The 27980-nt window shown below is 45.3% G+C and overlaps 1 protein-coding gene and 2 pseudogenes across 1 annotated transcript; all 3 read left to right on the forward strand.

The window, feature by feature from the left end:
* The first annotated feature begins 7496 nt into the window (after positions 1-7496).
* C2CD4A (C2 calcium dependent domain containing 4A) lies at positions 7497-8597 on the forward strand. The gene has a single exon (XM_075532134.1). The coding sequence runs from the start codon at positions 7497-7499 to the stop codon at positions 8595-8597; it is 1101 nt and encodes a 366-aa protein (XP_075388249.1).
* A 3842-nt stretch (positions 8598-12439) lies between these two features.
* LOC142426767 (fructose-bisphosphate aldolase A pseudogene) lies at positions 12440-13501 on the forward strand (annotated as a pseudogene).
* Positions 13502-23631: 10130 nt separating this feature from the next.
* Positions 23632-23757, forward strand: LOC142427174 (small Cajal body-specific RNA 11; annotated as a pseudogene).
* Positions 23758-27980: the final 4223 nt, after the last annotated feature.

The following is a 27980-nucleotide window of genomic DNA, read 5'->3' on the forward strand; positions in this document are numbered from 1 at the left end:
CATGTAGCATATTTAAAAGTCTTTACCTTTGGAGCCTTATTATTAATGGATGTTATATCTTAGAACAGTTTCATATTTGCTGAAAACTCACATAGAAATTAGAGCTCCCATATACTGTCTCTCCCAGTGCACACAACTTCTATTATTAATATATTTCAATAATAGTATGGTGAAATTATCATTGATGAACCACTTCTGATAATCTTATTATTAATGTAACTTCACGGTTTATACTTCAATCTTTGTATTATACAGTCCCATAAGTTTTGACACATACAGATGTAGCCACCATTTGAGTACATAAAAAATAGCTTTGCCAACTAAAAATACCATGTTCTCCCTTTCCATTGCTCTACCCCTCCCCCTAAACTCGTGGCTGTTATAAATTTGTCTTTTCCAAACCATCATATAGGTAGATTTATATTTGTATATAGCTTTTTAAAAACTTCTTCTTAGCAGTATACATTTAAGGGGCCTCAAGTCTTTTAATGGCTTAATAAGGCATTTTGTTTTTATTACTGAATAATATTCCACTGAATAGATGTGACATATATCCATTCACCTACTGAAAGACATCTTGGTTAGGTCATATTTTTTGGCAAGTAATAAAGTTATGCAGCCCTGCTAGCATAGTAGATAGCTATACAACTATTGTAAATATCTAGGCAGGTTTTGGAGTAGACATCAGTTTTCCACTCATATAGGGAAATACCTGGGCACATGATTGCTAGGTCATATGCAAAGTCTGGTGGTGTAGTGATTATGAGCTGGACTTCCATCTGTAAGGTTCACAGTTCAAAATTGCCAGCCGATCCTTGGTAGAAAGATGGGGCTTCCTACTATAAACAGGCACAATCTTGGAAACTCACACTGATAGTTCTACCCTGTCCTATCGGGTACCTGTGAGTCATCAACTTGGTGGCAGTGGGTGAGCAAGGTATGTATAACTTGGTAATAAACTGCCAAACTGCTTTTCAAAGTGGCTATATTGGGATTTTTTTTTTTGCATTCCATCAGCAATAAGTGAGAACTTCTGTTGCTCTACAACATCACCAGCATATGGCACTGTGAGTATTTTGGATTTTAGCCATTCTAATATAGGAATAGCTACATTGGTGTTCAGTAATATAATTGTCCCTTGCCATGCTGGGGACCCAGATTCATTTCCCAGACAATGCACTGTGACGTTAGGTGCATTGGTATGGGTAGACTAGAGAAACAAATTCATAGACATTCTTTTTTTTTCATAGACATTCTAATGTATCTAAGAAAGAGCTTTATAGACAAGAGCAATTGAATATTGAGAAAATATCGCAGCCCAGTCCAGATCAAGTCCATAAGTCCAGTAATAGCCCATATGTCCAAAACCAAACTATAAATTCCTCTTCAGACGCACAAGACACGTGCAATGCTGCTGAATGCAGGACAATCACAGGCCAGTGGGTAGAAAGTCTTGTGGATCCAGTGGCTGGATCTTGTGGATCCAGCATCTCAGTGCCGGCAGGATCTCCATGTGGCTTCTCCAGCTCCAAGGCTCTGGCTGCCATCCCATACTAGTGTCTCGCAGGGACTGAGCATGTGTTTCCAGCAAGTTATTTATCTCCTTAGCAGCTCCACATGAGGTCTTCAAACTGCGACCTGATTGACAGGCTAAACTCCACCCCTTCACTCCTAAGATTCTCAAATTGACAACAGATTATGTAACTACCACACACACAGCTATCAACCATTTTACAGTGAAAGTGTTCATGTTGCTGCAGTGTTAAACAGAATGGAACGTGCATATTGAGACAGACTAAGAAGAAAGATTTCTCAATCACTTTCCAAAAATTAGCCAATGAAAACTTTGTGGGTCACAACAATCCCACCCTTAATCAGTCATGGGAGTAGCTAAGCCAGTGTGCTATTCCATGGCACATGGGAGCATCATGAGTCGGTAGGCAATAATATCTCATTGTTCTAATTTGCAATTTCCTAATGAGATATTCAAAGATGAGTTGACTTTATTTGTGTGGGTCTGTTTCTGGGATATATTCTATCCCACTGATATATTTATCTATTCCTTTGCCTATGTCACACTGTCTTGATCATTATACCTTTATCTTAAGTCTTAGAATCAAGTAGTGCCTTGTTCTTCAATGTGGTGCTGACTATTACAGGCCTTTGGCCTTTCCATATAAACATTAGAATCAGTTTGTTGTTACCCACAAAATAACTTGCTGGCCTTTTGTTTCGCGTTGCATTGATTCCGTAGACCAAGTTGGGAAGGACTGGCACCTTGATATTGAGTCTTCTTAACCATGAGCCGTGAACTAGAGTCTATCCATTTATGTCATCTTTGATTTCGCTCATCAAGATTCTTTAGTTTTCCCCTTACAGCCTTGTACAAGTTCTATTAGATTCATGCCTTTCTCTTGGGGGGTAGGGGGGGTAGCTAAATGTGAATGAAGAGTCCTAGTGGCACAATGATTAAGCACTTGGTGACTAACTGCAAATTTACACCCAATCACAGGAGGAGAAAGAGCTGGCAGATTACAGCCAGTAAGACCCTATGGGCAGTTCTACTCTGTCGCATAGAGTCTCTGAGTGGAAATCAATTCAGTGGTTCCCATTTATAACAATGTAAATGGTGCTGTGCTTTTTATTTCCAATTCCAGTTGTTTATTACTGGTATGAGGAAAGCAATTGACTTTTGTTTATTAACATTGTATCCTACAACCTTGCTATAGTTGTTTATTAATCCCAAGAGGGTTTTTTGTTTTGTTTTTTGTGTGTGTGAGATCTTTGAGATTTTCTACCTAGAGAATCATGGCACTTTCAAACAAAGGCAGTTTTATGTGTTTCCCAATCTGCGGAGAGAAAGATGAAGCCTTCTACTCCCATAAAGAATTACAGTCTCAGAAACTCATGGGCAGTTCCACCCTGTCCTGTAGGGATACTGTGAGCCAGCACTGACTCGATGGCAGTGTGTTTGAGTTTTGTTTTGGTCCCAGTCTGTACACCTTTTATTTCCTGTCTTGTCTGACTGCACTATCCAGGATCATGCTCAGTATGTGTGTTAAGAGAAGTCATCTGTGTCTTAGTCCCAATCTCAGGAGATAAGCATGTCCAAAGCTTCTCTATTTTAAGATTTTGCATTTTCAGAATGTTTTGAGAGACTGGTTGTTTTGAACATAGAGTAATGCTCTGACATCGTTCACACTTTTTGAAGTGCTTAGAAATGCACAGCCCCAATTTCAAACAAACTGTTAGAAAACAGCACTCAAGTACCACCCTGTATTATGCTATGATCTTTTCATTTGGTCTTCCACAAAGTTTTCGGAGCCTCCTTGTACAAGAAGGGTGTGGATACAAAGATTAGCGGAGAGGATGTATTTCTAGCAGCTCTGGTTCTGGCACACATCCTAACTTGAGACTAAAGACAGAGTGACAAAAACTATTACAAAACTAAACTACAATGAGGGATTGAGTAATAAAAACAGATGGGTGACAGGTCATCTTTCTGTTCAAAACAGAAGTCAACATTAGGGATACTTTTTAAACATTAAAATCGCTTGCTTAAAAAAATTTCTAACACGTCTTAGCCCACTCCCACACTCAATCCCCTAACACTGCAAAAAAAAAAAATCCCAAAGTAAGAAAGGGTGCGCAAACTAATGTACCATGACAGTATGAAAATAGAAAGATTAATTGGGGGTGGGAGAGTGTGAGAGTAGATTACAGGATGTCACAGCAAGAGGGAAACAGAAAGATCGCATGGTTAGTCCAACCTCCTCATGTGACAAGGGGAGACACGAGACACCGGGTCCCAGAGAGAACTGAAACACTTCTCTACAGTTTCCCAATGAGTTGGTGACTGCCAGAACGAATTCCCTGGTTAGTGCCCCACCCCCACCCCTCAATACCCGGCACACTATTAGTGTTGAAGGGGATGGCTAAGGCAGAGCACCTGCATTGTCATGGTTACATACTGTCTTCTGGCTTTCCTTCAAACCCAGCCCCATTTCTAGAGAGCGAAAGAGCTTTTCCAGTGTTGAATCGCCTTCTTCTGAGAGCACCTCTGTTCTGGCTGGTGTGGAATCTGTTTATGCTTGCTCCCCAGAACTGTTTTCTACCTCCATCACTGAATGTTCCCAGCCCTGAGCTCCAAACTGCCACGGACTTCCTCTGAGTAGAGAAGTATGTGCCAGGCTCGTGCTCTGACCCGATTACACCATCCTCACATGGGTGACACATGCTTTTGAGGAAAGTAAAACACAAGGCTTAATGTGGTCACAGGTGACCACCCAGGCCCCCAAAGAGAGCCCATCCCTGGTGTTTTCCAAAACTCTTGTACAGGAAATGCTCTGCGATGGTGTTGACGAAGGTGGCTGGTTGATGAAAACAAAGCCAAGCTGCTTTGTGTGACCTGGCAGAGAAGCATTTTTAAAGGAATCCATCTTTAAAGCTATTCCCTGGTCAAGTACATCTATGTCACAACAGAAACAACTACTAGTTAGTCCACATTTCTCATGCCCCAGGTATTTTCACGCATGTGTTTTTCACACAACATTGCTATATGGAAGGTATTTTTAATGACCCGCATTTTACAACCTGGGCTCTCAGAACAATTCATTAACAAACTGGATAACAATTTGAACCCAAGATAGATACACTCCATAGTCTCTATTTCTTCACCTCTACATCATTCCTCTTGCCTTGGTGTTTGGGGTTCCTTCTTGCCCCACGTCAAAGGTAGACAAACCCACCCAACCTTCAGCCCGTCTACTTCCATCTGGCCTCTGGCCACTATTTTAACCTAGGGCTCTCTGGGCTCTGTCTCCTGAGAAGAGCTGAGTCAAAGCAAATACACATGACCTTGCTAATCACTTAGTAATCATTCTCCTATGAGGTCTAGGCCTGACCCAGAAATGTCATCCACATTGGAGGAGCGATAAAGACCAAGGAGTAAGCTAGTCAAGCATCTCTTTGGACCCACCATTCTAAATGTATAATGCGCTCAGGAAAGTCTCTATCTTCTACTTCAGCCAGATGGAGTTCAAATACTCCATTATCATTTCCCCCACTTCTGACTGAGGTACATAATGGATAAAATCTTAGAAAGTCTGGATTGATCTGCTACTCAGAAAGCATTCAGTAAATATTGTTTGAATTAATGAATAAACTATTAAGCTCGTGCTTTCTTCTCGATGTGCCTTCTAGCTTGATTAATAATAATTATCACGGCTACTATATATTTAGCACTTCATACCTTTGAATTCTGGCTGGTCCTGGCAAAGATATTAAATTATTAAGTATCAGAAATCCGTCTTGGAAGAATGATCTTTAGAAGTGAGGATAGCAACATTCCATTTCACTTACTTTGAACATGTTATCAGGAGGGATAAGCCTCCGGAGAAGAACATCATGCCTAGTAAAATCCAGAATCAGCGGGAAAGAAGACCCTCAGTGAAAGGGATTGACACAGTATCTGCAGCGATGGGTTCAAATATAACAACAGTGGTCAGGACGGCCCAGGACCATGCCATATTTCACTCTTTGGGATATAAAGTCATTACCAAGTTGAAACCAAACAGGAAGGTGCCTAATGATGTTCTAGGCACAGTGCTAAGTGTTTTTAATTATTGTTTTCATTGAACCTCCCCCAAGCTCAGGTATACCATCACTACGTATCATTTCACCCATTTTTCATCACCGTATGACCTTGGATAAATTACTTGAGCTCTGAAACTCAGTTTTCCCCATGTAAAATGAGGGTGATCCGACACTGCAGTTTCTGTGGTAATACTAGGTACTATGTGAAAACCTTATGGTGCAGTATCAGTGTGTGTGTATCCCAAACTCAAAATGTACATGCCCCCTGCAGACATCACCTGCCCATGAATTCAGTTTAATTTATTGAACACCATTTGGAGAAACAGTTAATTTTCAAGGCAATTGCTTCGACAGAACACAAGAAAGCTCAGCACCCTTTCAGCCTGAGCTCTTGTAAAGAAGCACAGATCCGCTTTGAAGAGGAAAGTGCACACAGGGTAGGAAGACCAGGTTTGTTCAGGCTCCCTCACAACCATAATTCCAGGAGCCCAGATGTAAACTCACAGTAGCTTATTTTCCAAATCCTAATTCAGGACACGTCGCTTAAGAACTGTGTTGTGATTGTTTTTCTCCCATTGAGGTATTACACCGATATAAAGTGTCCTAGCCTTCTTATTAATTAATTGTTGTAAAATACAACACCTTTGCCAACGCAGCATTTTTCAGGGGCACAATTTAGTGATGTTAATTACATTGATGACGTTATGCAACCATAACCCATAATCATTGCCCGGTTTCCCACCAGCTTCCTGAACAAAGGCTCTCCTAAAGTCCCTGTAAATGTCAGATGATGTGTGTACATGTGAATGCACCCCGTAACCCCACCCAGATCCAGATATGAAACATGTTCAGCCTCTGAGGTTCCCCCCCACCATCCGTAGCAGTTTACAACCAAGAAAGACACAACAGCTCAAATCAGAACTGAAAGCAGGAGAATGAACAGGAAACTTCAAACACTGGTCAATGAAAAGGCTGGAATTGGTGGAAGCTGTTAAGAGAGACAAACCTGAATTTTGTCTTCACCAGTTTAATGGTAGGCAGAGTGCGCCTGCGCTTTCACTGTACGCCCCTCGAGCTGCACAATGACTCCGCAGTGTAATTAAAATTTAACCCACTCTGGACCATGAGGAAACAATTATTGAGAGTTGTCAAAGACCCCTAGCTCAAGCAAGAAAGAGAAAAACACCAGCTCCTATGGAGTTGTTCAGCAGCTGCAGCCACGTGGCAGAGGCAGAGGGGAGGGTGTGGCGTCACGTTACCTGGCAACGCTGGCCTGAGGAGTCATTGGCTAGCGTTCCGGACCAGGAGTATAAAGCTACAGGCCGGCTGCTCTAACCGCCGCGCGCACTTTGAACTTCCAGCGACTGTACCCCTCTCCTAGGCCAAGCCGGGGGAGAAAGGGCTAGAGATCTAGTGGACACCCAATACTGGTATGTGAGGAGGGACCAGTCGACTGGCTTACTTACTCCCCAGGTCTCTCTCATGAGGCTTTACGCCTAAAGGACGACAGCAACCCGCATTTCCTGGAGGAGGTAATGATTTTAATTCTCGCTAAGCAAGAGCTACAGTGCACCTGTTCAACGAGTCAGTAAACGATTGCACCACCTGAAGAGCCCCGAGGTTCTGTAGACGCTGCCACCAAGGTGAGCAGCCAGCATTTTGCGCATCTCTGCCAGCGTCCCAGCATGTTTGCCAGCGGGGTGGCCACAGGACGGGCGAAGAAGAATTGATTTTAAATTATTGGAATAGTGTGAGCACTGCCTCAGGACAAGCTGGAGGAAACACTTCAAAAAGAAGCAAGTGGACAAGACTGCTGCGCCCGGCGGGGTTCCGTCTGCGCCGGTCAGGGGAGCGCTTACTAGTAGCTGGCAGCTTAACACCAGCGGGGCACCTGCACCGCAATGTGGTGCCTGGAGCAGCTCTGCCTGGCCCCCTGGCGGCTCCTGCGGGGTGGAGAGCGGCTTCTCCGGGGTCGGGCTCCTAGATCCAGAGCTGTTGCGACCCCCACGTGCGCCAATGTGCTCACCCCCGACCGCATCCCCGAGTTCTGCATCCCGCCACGACTCGCGCCCAGCCCCGGCCCGGCTGCCGTGCGAAATTCCTGGGGCGAAGACGGGGTGACGGACGAGGGCGCCGGCTGCACTGACTGGGACCCGCGCTCGCAGGCGGCGCTCTCGCTGCCGCACCTGCCCCGCGCGCGCACCGCCTACGGCTTCTGCGCGCTGCTCGAGAGCCCGCACACGCGCCGCAAGGAGTCGCTCTTCCTCGGGGGCCCCGGCGCCGCCGCGCTCCGCCCGCGGGCGCGCACCTCCAGCGGCCGCGAAGGACACAGGACCCGCGCGCCCCTGGACCGCGCGTGCGCGCCCAGCTCCGCGCCTACCTGGAGCCCCGGCGGCGCGCCCCCGCTCGGGGCCGCACTCGCCCCGCCGCCCCGCGCTCGCCGCTTCCTGCGCGCCCCCGACGGACTGCTGAGCCGCGCGCTGCGCGCCCGCAGGAGTCGCCGCCTGGCCCGCGTCCGCGCCCGTTCCGTGTCCGGCGGGGACGGGAACGGGGACGAGGACGAGGCGGGCGGCGCCCGCGCGGGGCCCCCGGCCTGTGAGCCACCCGCGCTCCCGACGGCGCGGCCCGAGCGCCTGGAGGCCGAGGGCACCGTGACGCTGGGCCGCGACGGCGGCGCCGTGCGCCTGGCCGCCGAGTACTGCCCGGGCCGCGGGCAGCTCCGCATCCGCCTGCTGCGCGCAGAGGGCCCGGCCCAGGGCGCCGCCGAAGCCCGCGCCGTGGGCTGCCGCGTCGGGCTGGTCCTGCAGCCGCCGGGCCAGGCGCGCACGCGGCGCGGGACCGTGGTGCGGCGGAGCCGGGAGCCCGGCCTGGAGCAGGACGTCTGCTTCGACGGGCTCTCGGAGGACCAGGTGCGCCGCGTGGCGGTGCGCGTGGAGGCGGCCGGCAAGGGCCACCTAGGGGCCTGGGGCGAGCTGCTCCTGGGCCCCCTGCTGCTCCTCTGATGGGACCCTTGGGCACCACGAAGAGCTGCTTTGTACAAAATAAACTGTTGGGTGATTTTTTCCTACTCAGACTTTTCTTTTAGTCCAATTGACAATGCTGATACTAGATTATCGGAGTAAAGGATATCACTTTTGCATAGACAAGCTGTAAATTCTTTCGCCATACTTGCAGTAGTGACTCCTTATGTCTATAGCAGATTACACATTTGTTTTACACATCTTTATGGGTAAAGAGACGTGGAGACATTTAGAACATGACAGAACGGAATGTTTCGCTGAGTCTGTTGGCTACAGGAACCCTGATAACTTGGGCAGCGTGTGATCATTCTGCTGATGGTATATGCGAAGCACAGGAGAAATATTCAGATGCACACACAATAAAACGACCGAGAAAGTATTAGACCCGGAGGACAAGTTGGCGATTGAGGTTGCTTCACCCTCTTCATTGGGAAGTTTGTTTATCCCACAGTATCTCTTGAAGCATGCTCACCCCACTGTGTAAGAAAGCGAGGCCAAGCCAGCGAAGTAGTGACTCATCCAAGTGTGAATGGTTCGTAGAAACTTCCATCTGATGTTCCTGACTGTATTTTGCTGCACGAGCGTTGAAGAAATTGGAATCACTTCTTTCTTTCTTAGCTTCAATACTCATGACATAGCTTTACAAATATTCACTAGAGTCATTCATAAGGAAACCCGAAAACAGACACCCTTGTCCCCATTTTACAGATCAGAATACAAAAAAGAGAGAGTCGGGATTGAAGGTAGGTAATCAGCATTTTACTCCATGCTCTAAGTAATACCTCCGTGTCTAATGAGATCGACTCATCTCTCTCTGGTGAGGCACGGCAACCTCAATGTCTATGTGAAATTAGGGACTCGGGGGTTGGTGCCTCTTTGCATTCCTCGTTCTCTAGTGGGGAAAGCAAATCGGTTAAATGAATAATTTATGACGTCATGCAAGTGATTGTGCCCGCTGAGATGAGGTGGTAGGTTTAAGAGTCTGTCTGAAAAGGAAGCTAATTGGATTCAGTTGTAGACACAGGTGCCGAGTCAGGGCACTACAGAATGTTTCCCTGCTGCTGGCCTAGGGTGACCATAATAGATATATTTTAAAGGATGATTTTTCCTTTGTAACAAACGCGCCGCCAGCCAAGCATATTTTCCCCCTTTCTTAGGCACAATGAAAGAAAATATGTCGTAAATGAGCATTGAAAACATTAAAACAATACTGGGAGGGTTGAGGGAGGGTCGGTTGGAAAGAGGGAACTGATTACAAGGATCTACATGTGACCTCCTCCCTCGGGGACGAACAACAGAAAAGTGGGTGAAGAGAGACGTCGGACAGTGTAAGATATGACAAAATAATAATTTATAAATTATTAAGGGTCCATGAGGGAGGGGGAGGGGAAAATGAGGAACTGATGCCAGGGGCGAAGTGGAGAGCAAATGTTTTGAGAATGATGAGGACAATGAATGTACAAATGTGCTTTACACAATTGATGCATGTATGGATTGTGATAAGAGTTGTATGAGCCCCTAATAAAACGATTAAGAAAAAAACATTAAAACATATGAATTGTTTAACATTTAGATTTCATCTTGTATTAAAATATGTGATATATTAAGGAGCACTGATGGTGTAGCGGCTCACTCCTTGGACTGCTAACCACAAGGTCAGCTGTTGAAATCCACAAGCTGCTGCTTGGGAGAAAGAGGAGGCTGTCTGCTCCAGTGAGTATTGACAGTTTGGGAAGCTCTAGGGAGCACAGGGAGCAGGCCTACTTTCTCCTGTAGGGTCACTTTGTTCATATCTATCCCTTTGTCAAATGCTGGTGTATATAAAAGATCACATTCCTAAATGATGCAATATATATTTAAGGAAAAGGATGCTTAGATTCAGAAAAGCTCATTAAGGTCATGGAACAAGTATATTGTGAATTTAAATTCAGACCTTCATGCCCACTTTTTTTTGGGGGGGGGGGTTAAAAATCATTTTATTAGGGGATGACCACTGTTTTATGGTTGTTGTTGTTGTTGTTTTTAACCACAGATCACTTTCTCTCCAAGTAAGCTCATTAAAAAATTAAGGAATTAAAACCATTTTATATTTAGTTTAGTTTATGATTTTAGTATGATTTGTTTTCATTTGCTTAGCAGGAAAAATTAAAACAAATAATTAGATTGTTATTTTAGGCTGGGGAACAGAAATGCTTGTTTTAAAAAAACTAACTAGACTGAAATTTACTGTTGAGTCCTTAGGAGAAATAAGATAAATCACTTCCTCCAATGTGCTGTCCACCAGGGGTCTCAGTGCTCAGAACATGATGACCTCCAATCAGGTGAGAAGACGTGATGTCTATGGACCAGGACCACCCCAACCCAGTTTCAACACACTCACTGTGCCTTTTGTAGGCTTTGTTTATGTACTTATTTCTACATGTGCAACATTCTCTGTTTGGAGAAACAGGGGAAGCTCTTATTCCCTCTGACTCTGTGCATTATCAGTGTCACAATAAAATCATCTCCTTGCCAAAACCCTGTGTTGGACTATTTCAGCTTGGCTTCAGCTCAGGCCCAGACTGAACAGGTGGTTGAAGCATAATAAATATACAATTCACTGAACTTATTTAAAACACAATTCGGTGTGTTTTACATGCGTACCCACCCATGAACCATCATTTCCATCATGATAATGAGCCCTCTTGGTGATTTTATTTGCTTCCCCTGTCTGGTCCCCATAGAACAATTGATCTGCTTTCTGCTACTTTAGATGCTTGTACTTCATAGAACTTTATTTAAGGGAAAATCTAAAGTGTACATCTTTTCCATTTGGTTTCTTTCACCAAACATCATTGTTTTTTAGATGTTGTTCAATGGTTACTTCTTACATGTACCACAACGTCTTTATTCTGTTTATAACTTTCAATCCCTATTCTTTTTTCTGCCTTCTCTGACTTTAATCATTTCATTTTCTCTACTCTCCTACCACACCCATTATACTTTCTGGAGCTTTCTTAGTGCTTGCCCTAGAATTTGCAATATGAAGGAGCTCCAAAAAGTTCATGGAAAAATAACATTAACTTTTCCCTTTGAATTCAGTGAAGGTTTACAGAGCAAAACAATTTTCCCTTCAACAATTCATACACATTTTGGTTTGTGTCATTAATTGCTCACCCACAATGCCCTGCTTCTACTTTCTCCATGTTTCCTGTTCCCTCCCTCTTACTTTCCTAACTTTTCTAAACTTTGTCCTTGAGTAAATGCGGTGCTTTTTACCCCAAACATTTGGTTATTGTAAGGTGTAACCTTACACGATTGTAACCTCTCCCTTATAGACCTATGTAGCTAAAACCCTAACCATTGGGGTAAGTTAATTTCCAGACCTAAGGTCCATAGTCTTGGGTGGTTCCACAAATCTCTATGAGACCAGTAAGCCTGGTGTGTGTGTGTGTGTGTGTGTGTGTGTGTGTGTAGTTTTGAATTTTGTTCCACATTTTTCTCCCACTCTCCAAGACCTTCTAAATTGATCCTTTCGAAGCAGTTGGTGGTGGTAACCAGGCAGGGGGCACCAGCTAGTTCTTCTGCTGGCAGGATCATGAATACTGATACTCACATGACCCATTAGTACATTGGCTTCATTGTTTCCATGTGTCTTCAATTTTCTTCACTCCTCTATCCTCTGGACACAGAAAGATCAACAGGTGCATCTTAAATGGCTACTCTCAAGTTTTAAGACCTCAGTCATTATGTAACAAAGTAAGGTACAAAGCATTGTCTTTGTGTTGTGTTATGTGTTAGGGCACTCGATCACTGCTGATTCGACCAGCTGCCGCTCCTTCAGCCTCCAGGAAGGAACTTGCCACCATGCCCTACCCATACCCAGCGCTCACCCCAGAGCAGAAGAAGGAGCTGTCGGACATTGCCCATCACATTGTGGCTCTGGGCAAGGGCATCCTGGCTGCAGACGAGTCCACCAGAAGCATTGCCAACCGGCTGCAGTACATTGGGACCGAGAACACCGGGGAGAATCGCTGCTTCTACCGCCAGCTGCTGCTGACCGCTGACAACCGGGTGAACCCCTGCATTTGGGGGTGTCATCCTCTTCCTTGAGACTCTAGCACAAGGCAGACGATGGGCACACCTTCCCCCAAGTTATCAAATCCAAGGGCGGGATCGTGAGCATCAAGGTCGACAAGGGTGTGGTTCCCCTGGCAGGAATGAAGGGCAAGACCACCACCCAAGGGCTGGACGAGCTGTCTGAGCGCTGTGCCCAGTACAGGAAAGATGGAGCTGACTTTGCCAGCAGCGCTGTGTGCTGAAGATGGGCGAACATACCCCTTCAGCCCTCGCCATCATGGAAAATGCCAACGTGCTGGCCCATTGTGCCAGAATGGCATCGTGCCCATTGTGGAGCCGGAGATCCTCCCCGACCGCGACCATGACCTGAAGCGCGCCCAGTATGTCACTGAGAAGGTGCTGGCTGCCGTCTACAAGGCCCTGAGTGACCGCCACGTCTACCTGGAAGGCACCTTGCTCAAGACCAATATGGTCACCCCCGGCCATGCCTGCACACAGAAGTTGTCGCACCAGGAGATTGCCATGACAACTGCTGCATCGCGCAGTGCCCCCTACTGTTACCGGGGTCACAGGCGTCCATCAACCTCAACGCCATCAACAAGTGTCCCCTGCTGAAGCCGCTGAAGCCATGGGCCCTGACCTTCTCCTGCGGGCGAGCCCTGCAGGCATCTTCCTGAAACGCCTGGGGTGGCAGGAAGGAAGGAGAACCTGAAGGCGGCCCAGGAGGAGCCCATTGACAGCCTCTCCTGCCAAGAGAAGTACGCTCCAAGCAGTCAGGCTGGGCTGCAGCCAGCAAGTCCCTCTTCGTCTCTAAGCACGCCTGCTAAATGGAGGTGGTGGAGGCTGCCCCCTCAATACTCCAGGCCCCCCGCCCCCGCCCAAGCCCACCTCTCGATGGGAGAGCACCCCCTGGGCTCCAGGCCACTCTTTACTCTCACTCTCGCCGCCCTTGTGACCATGGTGTGCGGTATTGTCTGTGTATGCTAACTCCATCGCCCTTTCCAGCTCACTGCCAATAAACAACGATATAAGGGGGGGGGGAACCCTATGTTATGCTAATTGACCTTGGTGGACCCCTAGCTCATGATCCTGAATGCTTAGACCTAGTAATTCATTCATTCAAGGGGTGTTTGGTTAGGTCTAAGAATGGTTACATACCTTTGGTTATGCCTTGAGCTGTTAACCATGAGGTTAGCAGTTTGAAACCACCAGCCACTCTGCCGGAGCACGATGAGGCTTACTACTCCCATAAAGAGTTAGTTTTGCAAGTAGAAAGAACATGTTTTTCAAATGATGATGGAAATGTATGTACACATGTTCTTGACACGATGGATAGATGGATGTTGTAAGAGCCCCCAATAAAAGAATTTTAAAAAGAAAGAGAGAGTTACAGTTTGGAATCTCAGCAAGAGTCCTACCCTGTCTTAGAGGGTCACCATGAGTCACAGAAAGTTTTTTGTTTGTTTTTATTTTTGCCCCCTATATGCCCTACTGCATCCATGAATGTATGCACAGCATAATTCCATTTTTCCATAAATCTTTGAAGCCTACATGTATATGTATATATCTGTGAGTCTACTTCCATGGAACACCATCCTGCTGGATGGGAAGCACAGGGAGAATTTCACCCTCCTGTATTTATAACATTTCTGTCATTTATTTCACTTGGCCTAAAGCCATTGCTTATATTTATTTCAGAGAAGGATAGAAAACCTTTTCAGAAACTGTTGATCTCTTTTTCAGAGTGGTTGTACCATTTTTTCCCACCAGAAATAGATGCGACTGCTAGTTTCTCTACATCCTCATACCGTTTCATATGTAAGGCAATGATATAGAAAATATGCATTTTAAATTTACATATTTTACCTGCATATTGTTACAGCCATGTACTTCAGTGTCTTCAAGACGTTGGGCAACAATTTTACTCTGAATAACCAAAAAGTGTCGATAGCACGTGCTGGAAGGGAAATTGCATTGATTAAGGAGAGGGTTACACTGTCGATTATTGTCATTGTTTCCAACAAGTTGTTCCGCTGTAAGAAGTCGAAGTGAGAAAAGTTGTGTGATAGATACACTCACAACAATAACAGCAAAAGAATGGGTGCTGATATACAACGAAACAGCTCATGGGCTTTGTTTCTTTCTCTCTCTTTTTTGGAGGTTTAGATAGGGCATCCCAGTTCATTTGGCCTAATCTTGTGTTTGGGGCTTCTGTTCTACCTCTTAGTTCCTTGTCTTATGCCTGGAGTCTCAAAAGCCTGCAAATACGCAACCAAGGCAGAACAATTGGTCTTTATTCACCTGGAGCAATAGAGGATGAAAAAGACTCAGGAATAGCAGGATTTGGACTGTGTGGTTAACTGCTTCCTTTACCTCGCCATCCAAAGGGCTGACTGGTGTCTGGCTACCATTACAAATATTTCAATGAACAGTTCTATAAACAAATCCTGATTCATAGGGGGGAAGTGCAGAACAGAATTTCAAACTCTCTTAACTCCAGACTTTCTGGAGCTGTGGGAGATGGATGACACTCTAAAATCATTGCCCTGGGGGACAGACCAAGCCCAATGATGCATACAGCATATCAACATAAAGAAGGGGGAAAGAGAGGGTGGGTAGGCAAGGTATTGGGGGCGGTGGGGAGCAGGGCACTAATCCACCCACGGGGAGGATAGTGTTCATGTCTCCACAGGAAAAGGAGTGAGGATGCAGACAGCATCACGGCGAGCCAAGCTTTGAGAGCAATGCGATGGCACGGGGCCACCTATTAAACAGAGAGGGCTCCTGGCTGGGCCCAATCTGAGCTATGCTGAACCCCTCCCCGGAAGGTCCATCACTGAAGCTACAGCCTGGGGAGAAGACGGTGCATCCTGCCCACCTGAGAGCAAACTGAGAAAGAATGAGTGAGGTACTAGACCCACTCTGGCACACCAGGTCCTGAGGACAGCATCCCTGCTCAGAGCAGCTCAGGCAAGTGGACTGTAGGGCAGACAACAGCTCAAGACATGATGTCACCGTAGGGGAGTATACCGCTACAAAGGACAATATTGGGAACACAGCAGGGGGGATGAGCCTGGTCTCCACCCCTCCAGTGAGGTGGAACAAGATGGAGCATAACAGACCAACAATGGGAGATAGGTCATGAAGCTCCGGAGGACCCCTGAAAATAAACTTCAGACTCGGAGGGGAAGTGCCCAGAGCCCCACAGGAGCAGTGGGGAGATAGTCAAAAAGGTCAGCGGACTGAGCAGGAACTATGTATAGGTCTTTCTTTCTTTCTTTCTTTCTTTCTTTCTTTCTTTCTTTCTTTCTTCCTTGTTGGTTGGTTAGTCTTCATTGGTTCTGTTATGTCTATCTATATTAGATAGGCATGAGAAGCAAGCCCGAGGAGAAAGAAATGGGACCAATGGTTTCCAAGGGACTTGGTGGGAGGACGAGGTGGGGGAAGGAAGCATTGAACAAACAGAGTTACAGACAGGGGAACAACTAGGGATCTAAAATCAACCACGAGGGGGGAGTAGAAATCCTAATAGTGTGGGAGCTGCTATAATATAGCGGGAGGGATTACTGAGAAGCAAACAAGGGCCGAGCATATAGTGGGACAGGATGAAGGTAAAAGGAAATAGAGGAAAGAACTAGGAAGTAAGACTATTTATAGAGGTACAAACATAGAGGTATACATATGTAAATATATTAATGGATAGCAATAAGGGCATTGGCCTATGTACATATATTTATATGGCTATACATTGAGGCAATGGATGGATTCTGGGCCTCTAATGTATTCCCTCAACACAAGAACATTTTGTTATAATAATGTGGCATTGGGTGATGCCCACCACCCTGACAGGATTGCTGAAGACAAACAAGGTGCATAAGCAAATGTGAAGAAAGCAGATGGTGCCTGGCTATTAAAAGATATAGCATCTGAGGTCTTAAAAGCTTAAAGCCCAACAAGGGACCATCTCACAGGAAAGCAACAAAGCCCTCATGGAAGAAGCACCCCAACATGTGTGATCATGAGGTGTCGGTGGGAACAGACATCAGAATTCCAAAGCTAAACAACCTCATTGGGGTGATGGAAAGGTCAAGCTGGAGACCAAGAGCCCACCCATGGATAATTGGATGTCCCTGTGCAGAGGTGCTGCGCAGAGGAGAAAATGCATCCAGGAGGCAGGTCAGCACCGACAAAACCCACAACATTCCTCTAGTTCTTTCATCTTTCTTCCCCCCCCCCCCCGCCACTATTACGATCTCAGTTCACTCTCGAAATCCCCACTAGATCAATGGACAGATGGTGTCACAGAGAAGATTCTAACATATGGAATTCAGGAAAAAGCAACCCCCCTCAGAAACAGTAATGGGAGCAATGATTACAGGAGGATAGGGAAGGGAAGGGGGAGAAAGTGGGGGAAGGGGGAATGGATAACAATGATGGTGGAATAACCCACCCATGCCCAAAGGGGGCGAATACCAGGACAGTAGGTGAAGGGATAGAATGGGTGGTGTAATATGTGTTTACATAATAATAACAATGCATACTATATTAAGGGTTTGCAGGGTGGCAGGGTGGGGGAGGGGGGAAAAGAGGATCTGATACCAAAGGGCTCAAGAAGAAAGATAATGTTTAGAAACTGCTGATGCCAACAATTGTACATGTCCACTTGTGATAACAGATGTGCTTGTGCAATATATGTAAGAGCCCCGAATAAAATGATCTATTTTAATTTAAATTTTAAAAATAACATAAAACAAAAAGCAAACTTAAAAAATAAAATCATTGCCCTAAAGTAATCTTTCAAACTTAAAGTAAAAATAAAACCCTGCACAACTTGTTAAAACCAAATATTAGTTTAGTTTAACTAGTAAAACATAAAGGAGCCTTGGTGGCATACAGGCTTCTCCTTGGGGTATTACCTGCAAAGATGAGCCGATTCTCAGGAAGAGTTATAGTCTGGAAACCCACAGGGCCTGTTCCACTCTGTCCTGATAGAGGGCCTATGAGTTGACCTGGAATTGTGAGTTTTTAGTGAAAATAACTTTCGCTTGCATCCTTCCATATGGGGTCAGGGTGACAGCAGCAAGTCAGAAGATGAGACAGGAATCTTAGGGGGTCGTGAGTGTATGTAAATTGGGGATGGAACAATTCCTAAAAGGAGGGTCTGACTGGCTGCACAATGCATCAAAGCATGTCGTCGTGTCACTGAATTGTACACAACAAAGGGAGAAATGATTTCACTGGTGCAAGTGTTGCTAGGTATATTCTCAAGAACAGTAAAAGGATTTTTTTTTTTTTTTTTTAGTAAAGGATAAGAAACGTGACGAGAAGAAGTCTTCTCTGGCACACACAAGACACCACGAGTCAGAATCAACTCCAGGGGGGCTAAGTTTTTTGTTTTTCTTGTTGTTTTTGAGTTTCAAAAATCCAGTGCGAAAAAGAGAAAAGAAAGGAAATAGGCAAAAAGCCGTATTAGGAGCAGAATTTCATCATCATTATTACCTTGGTCTAACATGTCCATAAAATAACCTGGGCCCATGAAAAAAAATCTTGGGACATCAGGATTTGTAAATATTCAGTTCTGTTGACCCAATTGTTTTAGAATTCGATAAGACGTGTGGTGTTCCTTTCTAAAATCCATTAATTCAATCAAGACCAAAGGAGAGACAAGAGAGCTAGTATCAAGAAGGATAACGCTTTATGAAGTAAAGGAGATAAGCTTTGTATCGCAGCAGTTCTCAGCCTGTGGGTCACCACCCCTTTGGGGGTGGAACACAGAGGTCACCTAAGACCATCAGAAAACACATATGTCCAATGGTCTTAAGAACCGGGACACCGCTCCTCTATCCATCTCCAGGCGGGTCGCCCACATGCAGATACGCCCACATATGAGTACCCAGCATGAAGACTGTTACCCATGCTACACCATGCTTCTAGACAAAATTTCATTTATTTGTCATTAGCAATAAATGTTTCATGATATATTAGGACATATTGTTTTTGTGATGAACCACTATGCTTTAATTATGTTCAATTTGTAACAATGAAAATACATCCTGCCTATCAGATATTTGCATTATGATTCATAACAGTAGCAGAACTACAAGGATGAAGTAGCCATGAAAATAATTTTATGGCTGGCAGTCAAGGCAACAAGAGGCACTATATGAGCGGGTCATGGCATTAGGCAGGTTGAGAACTGCAGCATTAGAGAGAGTCTGAGTGGAGAGGAAGCTTTGGTCTGCATCCCTTCTTAGGTTAGCAGAGGCCTTTATCAAAGAGATGATAATCCTTTCCATCCACCCTACAGCTGGCGAGGCAGAAATACGAGCTAGCTCATGACATCAGAACCAGAACACTACCGCAGAGCCCGTTTCCAACAGCCATCCGTCAAAAAGGCAGTGCTCGGTCTACACATGGTGAGTAGGTGTGCTTTTTAGCCACTGTGAAAGTGCTGCTGGTGGATAGGATATTCTGTTTTAAAGAATAGCTGATACGCAAAATCAAAGCGACGTGGGTTTCAGATCTGGTCCTTGCCAATTACTCGCTGTGTCTTGACACCCAAATAAGAAGATGACAACCCCGTTGCTGTCAACTCAACTCCAACTCTTGGCGATGCTGAGTGTTACCAAGTAGACCCCCTCCATACGGGTCTCCTGGATGTTATTTTCTAAGTAGAAATACTTCCAAGTGGATGTGAACTGTCACCCCTTAATTCTTTATTTGTAGAGAGGACAATCTTCCCAAGCCCGCCCAATTTTTGTAAGTGTGGAAGTTACATAATCTGGTGTCAACTTGTGAATGGGTGGAGGTTAGCCTGTCAATCAGGTCGCAGCTTCATGACCTCTTTTGGGGGTGCTATGGAGATAACTAGCACGCTGGGGGTGGCACACACACACACACACACACACACACACACACACACACACACTCCCTGTGAGACATTCCTGTTGACAAGGAGCTACGCGAGGGCCCTGCAGCTGGAGGTGCCACATGGAGACCCACGCCAGTGCTGAGATGCTTACATTCCACTGGCTCCACAAGACTTTCCACCCACTGGCCTGTGATCTTCCTGCATTCGGCATCACCGCATGTGTTGCATAAGTCTGAAGAGGAATTTATAGATTGGTTTTGGACATATGAGTTAATATTGGACTTATGGACTTGATTTGGACTGGGCTCGGATGTTTTCTCAATATTCAATTGCTCTTGTATATAAAACTCTTTTCTTATGCTTATGAGTGTTTATGAATTTGTTTCTCTAGTCTTCCAGACTAATACATTAAGGATTAAAAGATCATATATTAAAAGCCTGTTACACTGTGTATAATACATAGAATCATTTAATAAATTTCTATACTACTTTTCTCTTTTCATAATGGACTATAGGCGTGCCTAAGAAGTGCAAACAGCTAAGGTACTTGGCACTAACCAAAAGATTAGTGTGGGGTTCACCCAAAAGGGCCTTCAAAAACAGACCTAATCATCTACTTCCAAAAAAATCAGTCACTGAAAATTCTATGTAAATGTGATTCATACATAAGGGAGCCTCAAAATCCTGGGGAAATTCCATTAACTTCTCATTCTATTTTCCCACGGACTGAGAGTGTGCTGTTTTATTTTGAATTCTTTAATATATATATCTACTTCCTGGGTTTCTGGTTTAATTGGTCAGAAGTGAGGCCCGGGCTTGAGTCTTTTAAATACAGAATAAAATAAAAACCACTGCCATTGCGTCAATTCCAACCCTACAGGGCAGAGTGGATCTCTTCCACAGAGTGTCTCAGCCTGTAAGTCTTTATGGGAGTAGACAGTCCTATCGTTCTCCGTGGAGTGGCCGGTGGGCTGGGACCACCAGAGCTGGGGTCAGCAGCCCAACACTTCGCCCACTGAGCCACCAGGACTCCTGCATTAAACATTTTTTAAATTTTTCTTGAAAATTTGGAGAAGGTTCACTGCTCAGATCATCAGTTTCACATGTAACATTTCATACACATTTTGCTTCAACTCATGCATTGCAATCCCTTCAGTTTACCCTCACTTATCCCACTTCCTCCCTGTGTTTCCTGCTTCCATTTCTCTTTCTTTCCTAACCCTCTAAACTTTGTCCTTGGGGAACACTGTCCTTTTGATCTTCTAACGCAGGGGGTGAGATCAGTTTCAGACTTGAATGGTGAGATAGTTTATTGTGCCAACTTGGCCCATAAGCACATGTGGGGTTAACTGAAGGGCAGAGAGATAATGGCTCCAGGAGTCTCGCCTTTCGAGTTCTCAGGTCTCTTGCTCTCTGATGGTCGGACCAGGGTGCAGCTGCCTTAGCCAGTTCCCTGATTCAGCTGGCAAGGCTCACTTCCTGCAAGACCTCCCTGAGGAGATGCCGCATGAACCTACCCCGATGCAGCCCTGGGTTCTGGAGCAGCCGTGTGGAGGTGCCTGCTAGCACTGAGATGTTCATACATTCACTGATTCAGCTTTCCTCCTGCAGTTGGAATCATTGCGTCTGTTTTGTGAGATGGAGGAGGACTTTATGGATTGGTGTTGGACATATGGATTGGTGTTGGACATATGGATTGGTGTTGGACATATGGATTGGTGTTGGACATATGGATTGGTGTTGAACATATGGATTGGTGTTGGACATTTATGGGTTAATGTTGGACTTGTGGGCTTGGGCAGCACTGGGTTGGGATGTTTTCTTGATGCACACTTAACTTTTATATAAAACTCTCTCTTATACATGAGGTTTCTGTGGATTTGTTTCTCTAAAGTACCCAGACTCACACAAATGGTGACTAAAAGGTTTTCAGGAACCACATCAGTCTTTATCCTTCCAGTATACCTGGTCTTTTTTTATTTCTATGAATTTTTTGAAGCTCCCTTGGACAGTCGTGCAGCAGCAGTAATACCTAACAATAATTTATAAGTAGGTAAATATATATTCTAAATAAATGAGGGAAGTCCTACAGGCGTACACCTGCATACATACATTGGTATGGTTGTGTATGTTTCTTTTTTGAACAGTTTTATTGGCACATAATTCACATAGCATACACTTAAATAATTCAATCATTCACTCATATCAAGGAGAGTTCTACAATCATTACCATATCAATTTTAGAAAACCCCCCACCCCCATGGTTAAATCACCTTTAAAGTGAGTTGGGCAATCAGTCAGTTCTAGTGCTCTTCCCCTTCCGTCTTCATTTCCCACTCCTAAAATCCCCCTTCCCTACCCATCGCCCCACCCCTGCATCCCTATCATCCCTGTGTCAGTTATTATCACTAGGCATCCACTCCACCTGTGGGTCACAAACTAGGAAGCCTCACAAAAACAATAAAATTCAAATTCAAAATAAGATGGTAAGGATAAAATCATAATAATAATTTAAAGACCAAAATACAAATAATGAGTAAGAAAGCTAAGACTCTCATCAACATGCCGAAAGCCACGGAATAAATATCTGTCATAGAACAAGGAAGAGATACTTTCACACAGAACCAACTCAGGTTGGGTCTTGACCCTTTAATACAGTTTCTCATGCTGTAGTGACCCCCCAACCATAAAATTATTTTTGTTGCTATTTCATAACTGTAATTTTGCTGCTGTTATGACTTGGGCGACACCTGTGAAAGGGTAATTTGACCCCCAAAGGGGTCATGACCCCCAAATTGTGAACCATTGGTCTATAGGGAGGTCATCTGGCCAAGTCACGAGTTTGATTCAGCATATTCAACATTACAATAGTCTCTGCCCGATGGCAGGGCTGTTTAAGACTCTTGCCTGTGGCTGGAGTGGATCTGCCAGTGGTTCAGTCTCAGCAGATGCTCTGCAGATGGGCTTTGGGTCCCCACTGTCCTCCGTAACCTTCTACAGATTGGTTGTTCATAATCTTAGCGCTGATATTTTTCCTTTCACCATAGTAGTATGTTTTCCCTCATATTTGAATTTTTAATCATCATCTTTGGATCACACAAGCTGGTGTACTTCTCCTTGCTTAGATGGCTGCTGGTAATACAAGCCTTTACGACCTATGATAGTTAGGTTTATTGTGCCAACTAGGCTTCCATAGGAACACGTGGGTGGGGTTTAATCAGGTTGCAGCTTGTTTGGAGGGCAACATGATAAATGGCTTTCCAAGGCCGGCCCCCATCCCTCTCTCTCCCTGGTGATTGGGCTAGTCCTTTGCCTCAACTGTGCACTGCACTAGATGTCATGGATCCTCGAGCTCCAGAGCTTGAGGTTCCAACAGGACCTGCTTCGCCAAGCTTCTTGAGGATTCAGCAGGACCACTTAGCTTTCGTCCTGCGCTACTGGCCTCGACTTTGCCTCACCTTCCCATCTTCCTGTCCTTGCTGTCCCATCCGGCTTGTCTTGCCTGAGGGCAGACTCCACTGTCTGCTACCTTGGCCTTGGACCAGCAGCCCAAGTGAGTTGAAGGACCTTCAGTACATTAACTGTTCCACGAAAGTGAGTTGAACTGAGTCCTGTACTACTGTTTGGACTAATTAACTATCATATAATATATATATTATATATAACCCTGCATGTGTGTGTATATTTATATATATGTAATCATAAGTGTCCTACTTTTGTTTCTCTAGAGAACCCTGGCAAACACAAGACCCCTGACACTATTCTACTTGAGAGCTGGGTACCATCTCTTTCCTTTACCGCACTTTTCTGTACCACCCTTATCTTCTGTGATCCTTTTATGAAGGTGCATATAGAGCAGGGCCATGTGGTCAGAGCTAAGTGTTCTTGAATTGGGGCTAGAGTTAAGTGGGAGCCCAGGCTCCATCTGCTTTTCCATGGGCTTGCACGTCTCCGGTGGACTTTGGCGGTCAACCCTGTAACAATAACTGCATCTGTAGAGCCACGGGCCAATCAGCAGCCAAACAATCAGAGTACTCACGCCCAAAAAGAAAAGAAAAGAAAAGAAAACTCACAAAAAAGCAAGCTACATCCCTGCTCCCCTGAGCTCAGCTGTAGCAGGGGGCTTGAGGAAGGATGTACAGTAATCTCCCTCTCAGTTTTGGAGGCCTGTCCTAAGCACAGGGCTGGCTCGTAAAGGCACAAAAGGACATTAAAATTAAAAAAAGCAATCTACAAGCAGGAAAGCAGAAACCGACGTAAATAAGAAGTCCAGCATTGTCAAAACACCTGCTGGGGTATGTGTCGACTGCACTGTTAACATCGTCAATTTTACAGTGACACACCACTCCAAATACTGTCGGGATGAAGACTCTATGCGAGCACAGTTTCACCTTGAGCCACATCCCACGAGCTTTTGCCCCACACCGTTTGATCTCTCATCTGATTGGGCTCTGTTGACCCTAAGCATGGGGGTTGATGCCTGTGGGGTCTTCCTGGACCCACTCCCCAAAGTGTTGATCCCTCCTGTTCAGTGGATCCCCACCTGTCGAGTCACTGCAGGGTGGGCACTGAGACACTACATGCATGGTGATCCTAGGGCCCTTTCCACCAGATACCCACCAAGCCGGGGCTTCCCCCAGGTCCGACGACTGGCACTTGTACAATCGTAGGGCGGGCACACTCCGCTTCCTCTCCCATCCGAGTACCCAGCCCTCAGTTCAAGGGTGCGGGAAGTTTTGAGGTAGGGTTCAGTTCATGCAGCGTGGCCTCTGGGTTAAGTCCTTCTGGTGTAGCCCCTGCATTGTGCCCTCCTCCATGCCAGGTCAGCTTCCATGATCATCGTGATGCTTGGTCCATGGTGTGGTCCACCACAGGTTGGGTAGAAACAAATTAGTAGTGTCTATCCAGGTACCTAAAATCTGGTCCATTGTTCCCCTAGCTTCCCTATACTCATTGTTTAGCATCTCTTCCCGATATGTGGTTAGTTCTCCCCAAACACCCACCATACTCACCAGCAGAACTACCAGTGTCTCCTCCACAGTGTAGGTGGTCCCCTCTTGTGGGCTCAGCTTGAATTTCCAGAAAGCTCCTCCTTTCATTCCTTGGTGGGGGGTGGTGGCAATGATTTGCCCCAGTCATGTGTCAATGTCATATAGCCTCAAGTGGATGGCCATCTCTTTCTTGAAGGGGTAATTCCCCTTTCTTGAAGGGGTAACCCCACACAATGTGGGGTCTCCTTCACATCAGCTCTTGTGAAGGGCACGAAAGGGAGATGATGTATGGTTCATGGCCCGTAGGTAGCCTTCTCTCCTTCTGTTCAGGAATTGGTTCCTAGGATTAGTTAAGTTGGTGTTTCTTCATATAGTAGTGCGTTCGTACAATGCTCATCTTTCTGTGTTTGACTCACTTCACTCAGCATAATGGTTTCCAAGTCCTGCTACATCATGGGGTGTTTCATGCTTTTGTCTCTGTTTGTTTGTTTTAAGGATGCATTGTGTGTAGGTACCATAGTTTCTTTATCTCTTCTTCTACCGTTGGACATCTAGTCTACTTCCAGGGTCTTGCTATTGTGAACTGTGCTGTTATGAACCCGGGAAAGCACAACGCCACTTGTATTGTGTCTCTTATTTCGTTAAGGTATATGCCTAATAGTGGGATTGCTGGGTTATAAGGGATTTCAATGTCTAGTTGCTTAAAATATTGCCATATCATTTTCCAGTGACTGTATGTAGTTACAAGTTCACCAGCAGTGTATACAAGTTCCAATCTCTTGGTGGCATATGTTTCTATATGCATACGAGAGGGTTTCAAAAACTTCATGGAAAAATGGAAGAATGAAAATAATGGAATTTTCCTGTAAACTTTTGAAGCCATCTTTGCTAATGCTACAAGCATATTCGTGGAATAAAGCACACAGAGGGCACAGTTCTAGAAGCCACTTAAGCATTAGGATTAAAGCACCACACCTGAAGGTAAAGGTCTGACCCATGGGAGACATCTAGTTCAAATGGCAAAACACAACTCATAAAGATAATATCCTACATCCTAGGAGTGTCCTGAAACGTTGAAGTTGCCTTCTCAGAGGCAACGCTTGGTCTCTTCCCACCTGAGGCATAAGAAAATGAAGGAAAATGAAAACTCAAGGGAGCAATTAATCCAAAGAACTAATGGCCCACATGGACCACAGCCTCCTCTGACCGCAGACTGGAAGAACTAGATGGTGCCGGGCTACTACTGTTAACCACTCTAACCCCATCACAAACGAAGGTCCTGGTTAGAATGGGCAGAACAGTGTAGAACAAAATTCAAAGGGAAAAGAGAGAGAGAGACCAGACTCCAGGCTTAAAGGTGTGAAACAGGTTAGAGGAACACCTGCAACTATTGCCTTAAGACCATTTTCTACCTTGAAACTATAGATCCATAGCCAGGTGGATGAAACCTCAGAACCCGTCTTGTAACCTATTTTCACCTGCAATTGTGTTCCTGTCGCAAACATGGACCTTTCCCCACTTCTGTCTTCCCCCTCTAACACTGAGGGGTTGACCTGCCACCAATCAGGATCTTGTGATGATTTCCTGGAGACTGGGCGTCAGTAGTGTTCACTGGCCTCCATGCTGGGACCATACTGAGGGTTTTTTTCTCTTCTGGGATCACTGTCTTCAGCTTGTCTTTGTCCTGAAGAAGGAGTCTCTAGGAGTCAGAAAGGACTCAATGACAAGCGAGAGTTAGGGGAATATAATGGTCTATAGAGAAAGGAAAAGGAGGTCGGTCTTGAAAGAAAAGAGATAAAGACATTCTTGGCGCTCTCTTCCAGCCAAATAATAGACAATGTGTTTGGAGAATATGGAACCCACGTAGAGCAGTTCATTACACATTGGACTGCTAACTACAAAGTTAGCAGTTCGAACCCAGCAGCTGCCCTGAGGAAGAAACATGAGGCGTTCAGCTTCTCTAAATATTTACAGCCTCAACACCCATAGAGAGAGCAGCTCTACTCTGTGCTATAGGGTTACTGGGTTAGGTTGGATTGACTAGAGAAACAAATCCAGGGACATTCACATGTTTATAAGAAGGAACACTATATCAAAGAGTAATTGTAAATTAGGAAAACATCCCAGCCCAGTCCAGATCAAGTCCTTAAGTTCAATATTAGGCCATAAGTCAGATCCTAGTCTATAAATCAGTCTTCAGACTCACACAGTCACATGAAATGATGCGCATGTCTTGTCAACAGGAAGGTGAAGCAGAAAGAGAGCGTGGCCCATCTTCAGGTAGAAAGAGAGGAAGTTCCCAGAATCCTCATGAGAAGGCCACACCCACAAGGAGGCATCATCAGGCTGTGTCCTGATTGGCAGGCTCGACTCCACCCTAGACTTCATGATCAAGCTGACATGAAATTATGTAACTACCACAGTTAATATGAGTCGGAATCAACTCAATGGTCATAGGTTGGAATGAAGAATAAGTTGCTCCGAACCATCAACTATACTGATTCGAAAGGGTGGTACAGTTTGATTCTCAGATGGGGAAGGAACAAGGAACCGGACCAATAGGAGGAACTCAGGGAGGAGAAAATGGAGACAGCACTGACAGTTGGTAGAGATGATGACAAAAGTCACAGAATGATTTATTCATGAACTACTCACTGGGACAATTAATGTGCGGTGTAAACTGCGACCCAGGGCACAATAAAGTGTTGAACAGGAACGACGGGAAGCTCTCTGGAGCACCGTTCTGCCGTCACGCAGACACAGGAGCCCGCCTTTCTGGCAACTTCTCTAAAATCAGAACTCCAACTGCACTGCCCTCAAGTCAATTCCAATCCATAGCGACCCTGTTGGACAGGGAGAACCACCTCCCGCATATTTCTGAGACTGTGTGGTCCTTACATCAGCTGGTATCAATTTGGGACCTGAGAGGATTCCGAGTGAAGGGTGGAGTTCAGTCTGTCAATCGGGTCATAGCCAATGAGGCCTCTGTGTGGGCATGGCCTTCTCCTGAGAATTCTGGGAACTCCTATAGTTTCTTCCTTGGATAGGGACACTTCTCTCTCTCCCTGATCACTCTCTGGGAGATGCTCGACTGACAAGACGCATGGCAGTACGCCCTAGGAACTGGAGAAGACGCATGGATCTACACTGATGCAACCAGACCTCTAGAGCCGGAGAAGCCATGTAGAGACCCCTGCCAACGCTGAGATGCTTACAGCGGCGCAAGACTTCCAACCCACTGACCTGTAATCCTCCTGAATTTGGCATCATTGCATGTATTTTGTGAGTCTGAAGAGGACTTTATAGATTGGTATCAGACATATGGGCTAATAATATTGGACTTAAGGACTTAATCTGGACTGGGCTATAACATTTTCTCAATATTTGATTGTTATTGTATATAAACTTCTTATATACATATGAAGGTCTATGAATTTGTTTCTC

Source organism: Tenrec ecaudatus, chromosome 14, assembly GCF_050624435.1.
Source record: "Tenrec ecaudatus isolate mTenEca1 chromosome 14, mTenEca1.hap1, whole genome shotgun sequence".
NCBI lineage: Eukaryota > Metazoa > Chordata > Mammalia > Afrosoricida > Tenrecidae > Tenrec > Tenrec ecaudatus.

Coding starts and splice junctions, on each gene's coding strand:
- C2CD4A (XM_075532134.1), top strand. CDS start 7,497: ATGTGGTGCCTGGAGCAGCTCTGCCTGGCCCCCTGGCGGCTCCTGCGG.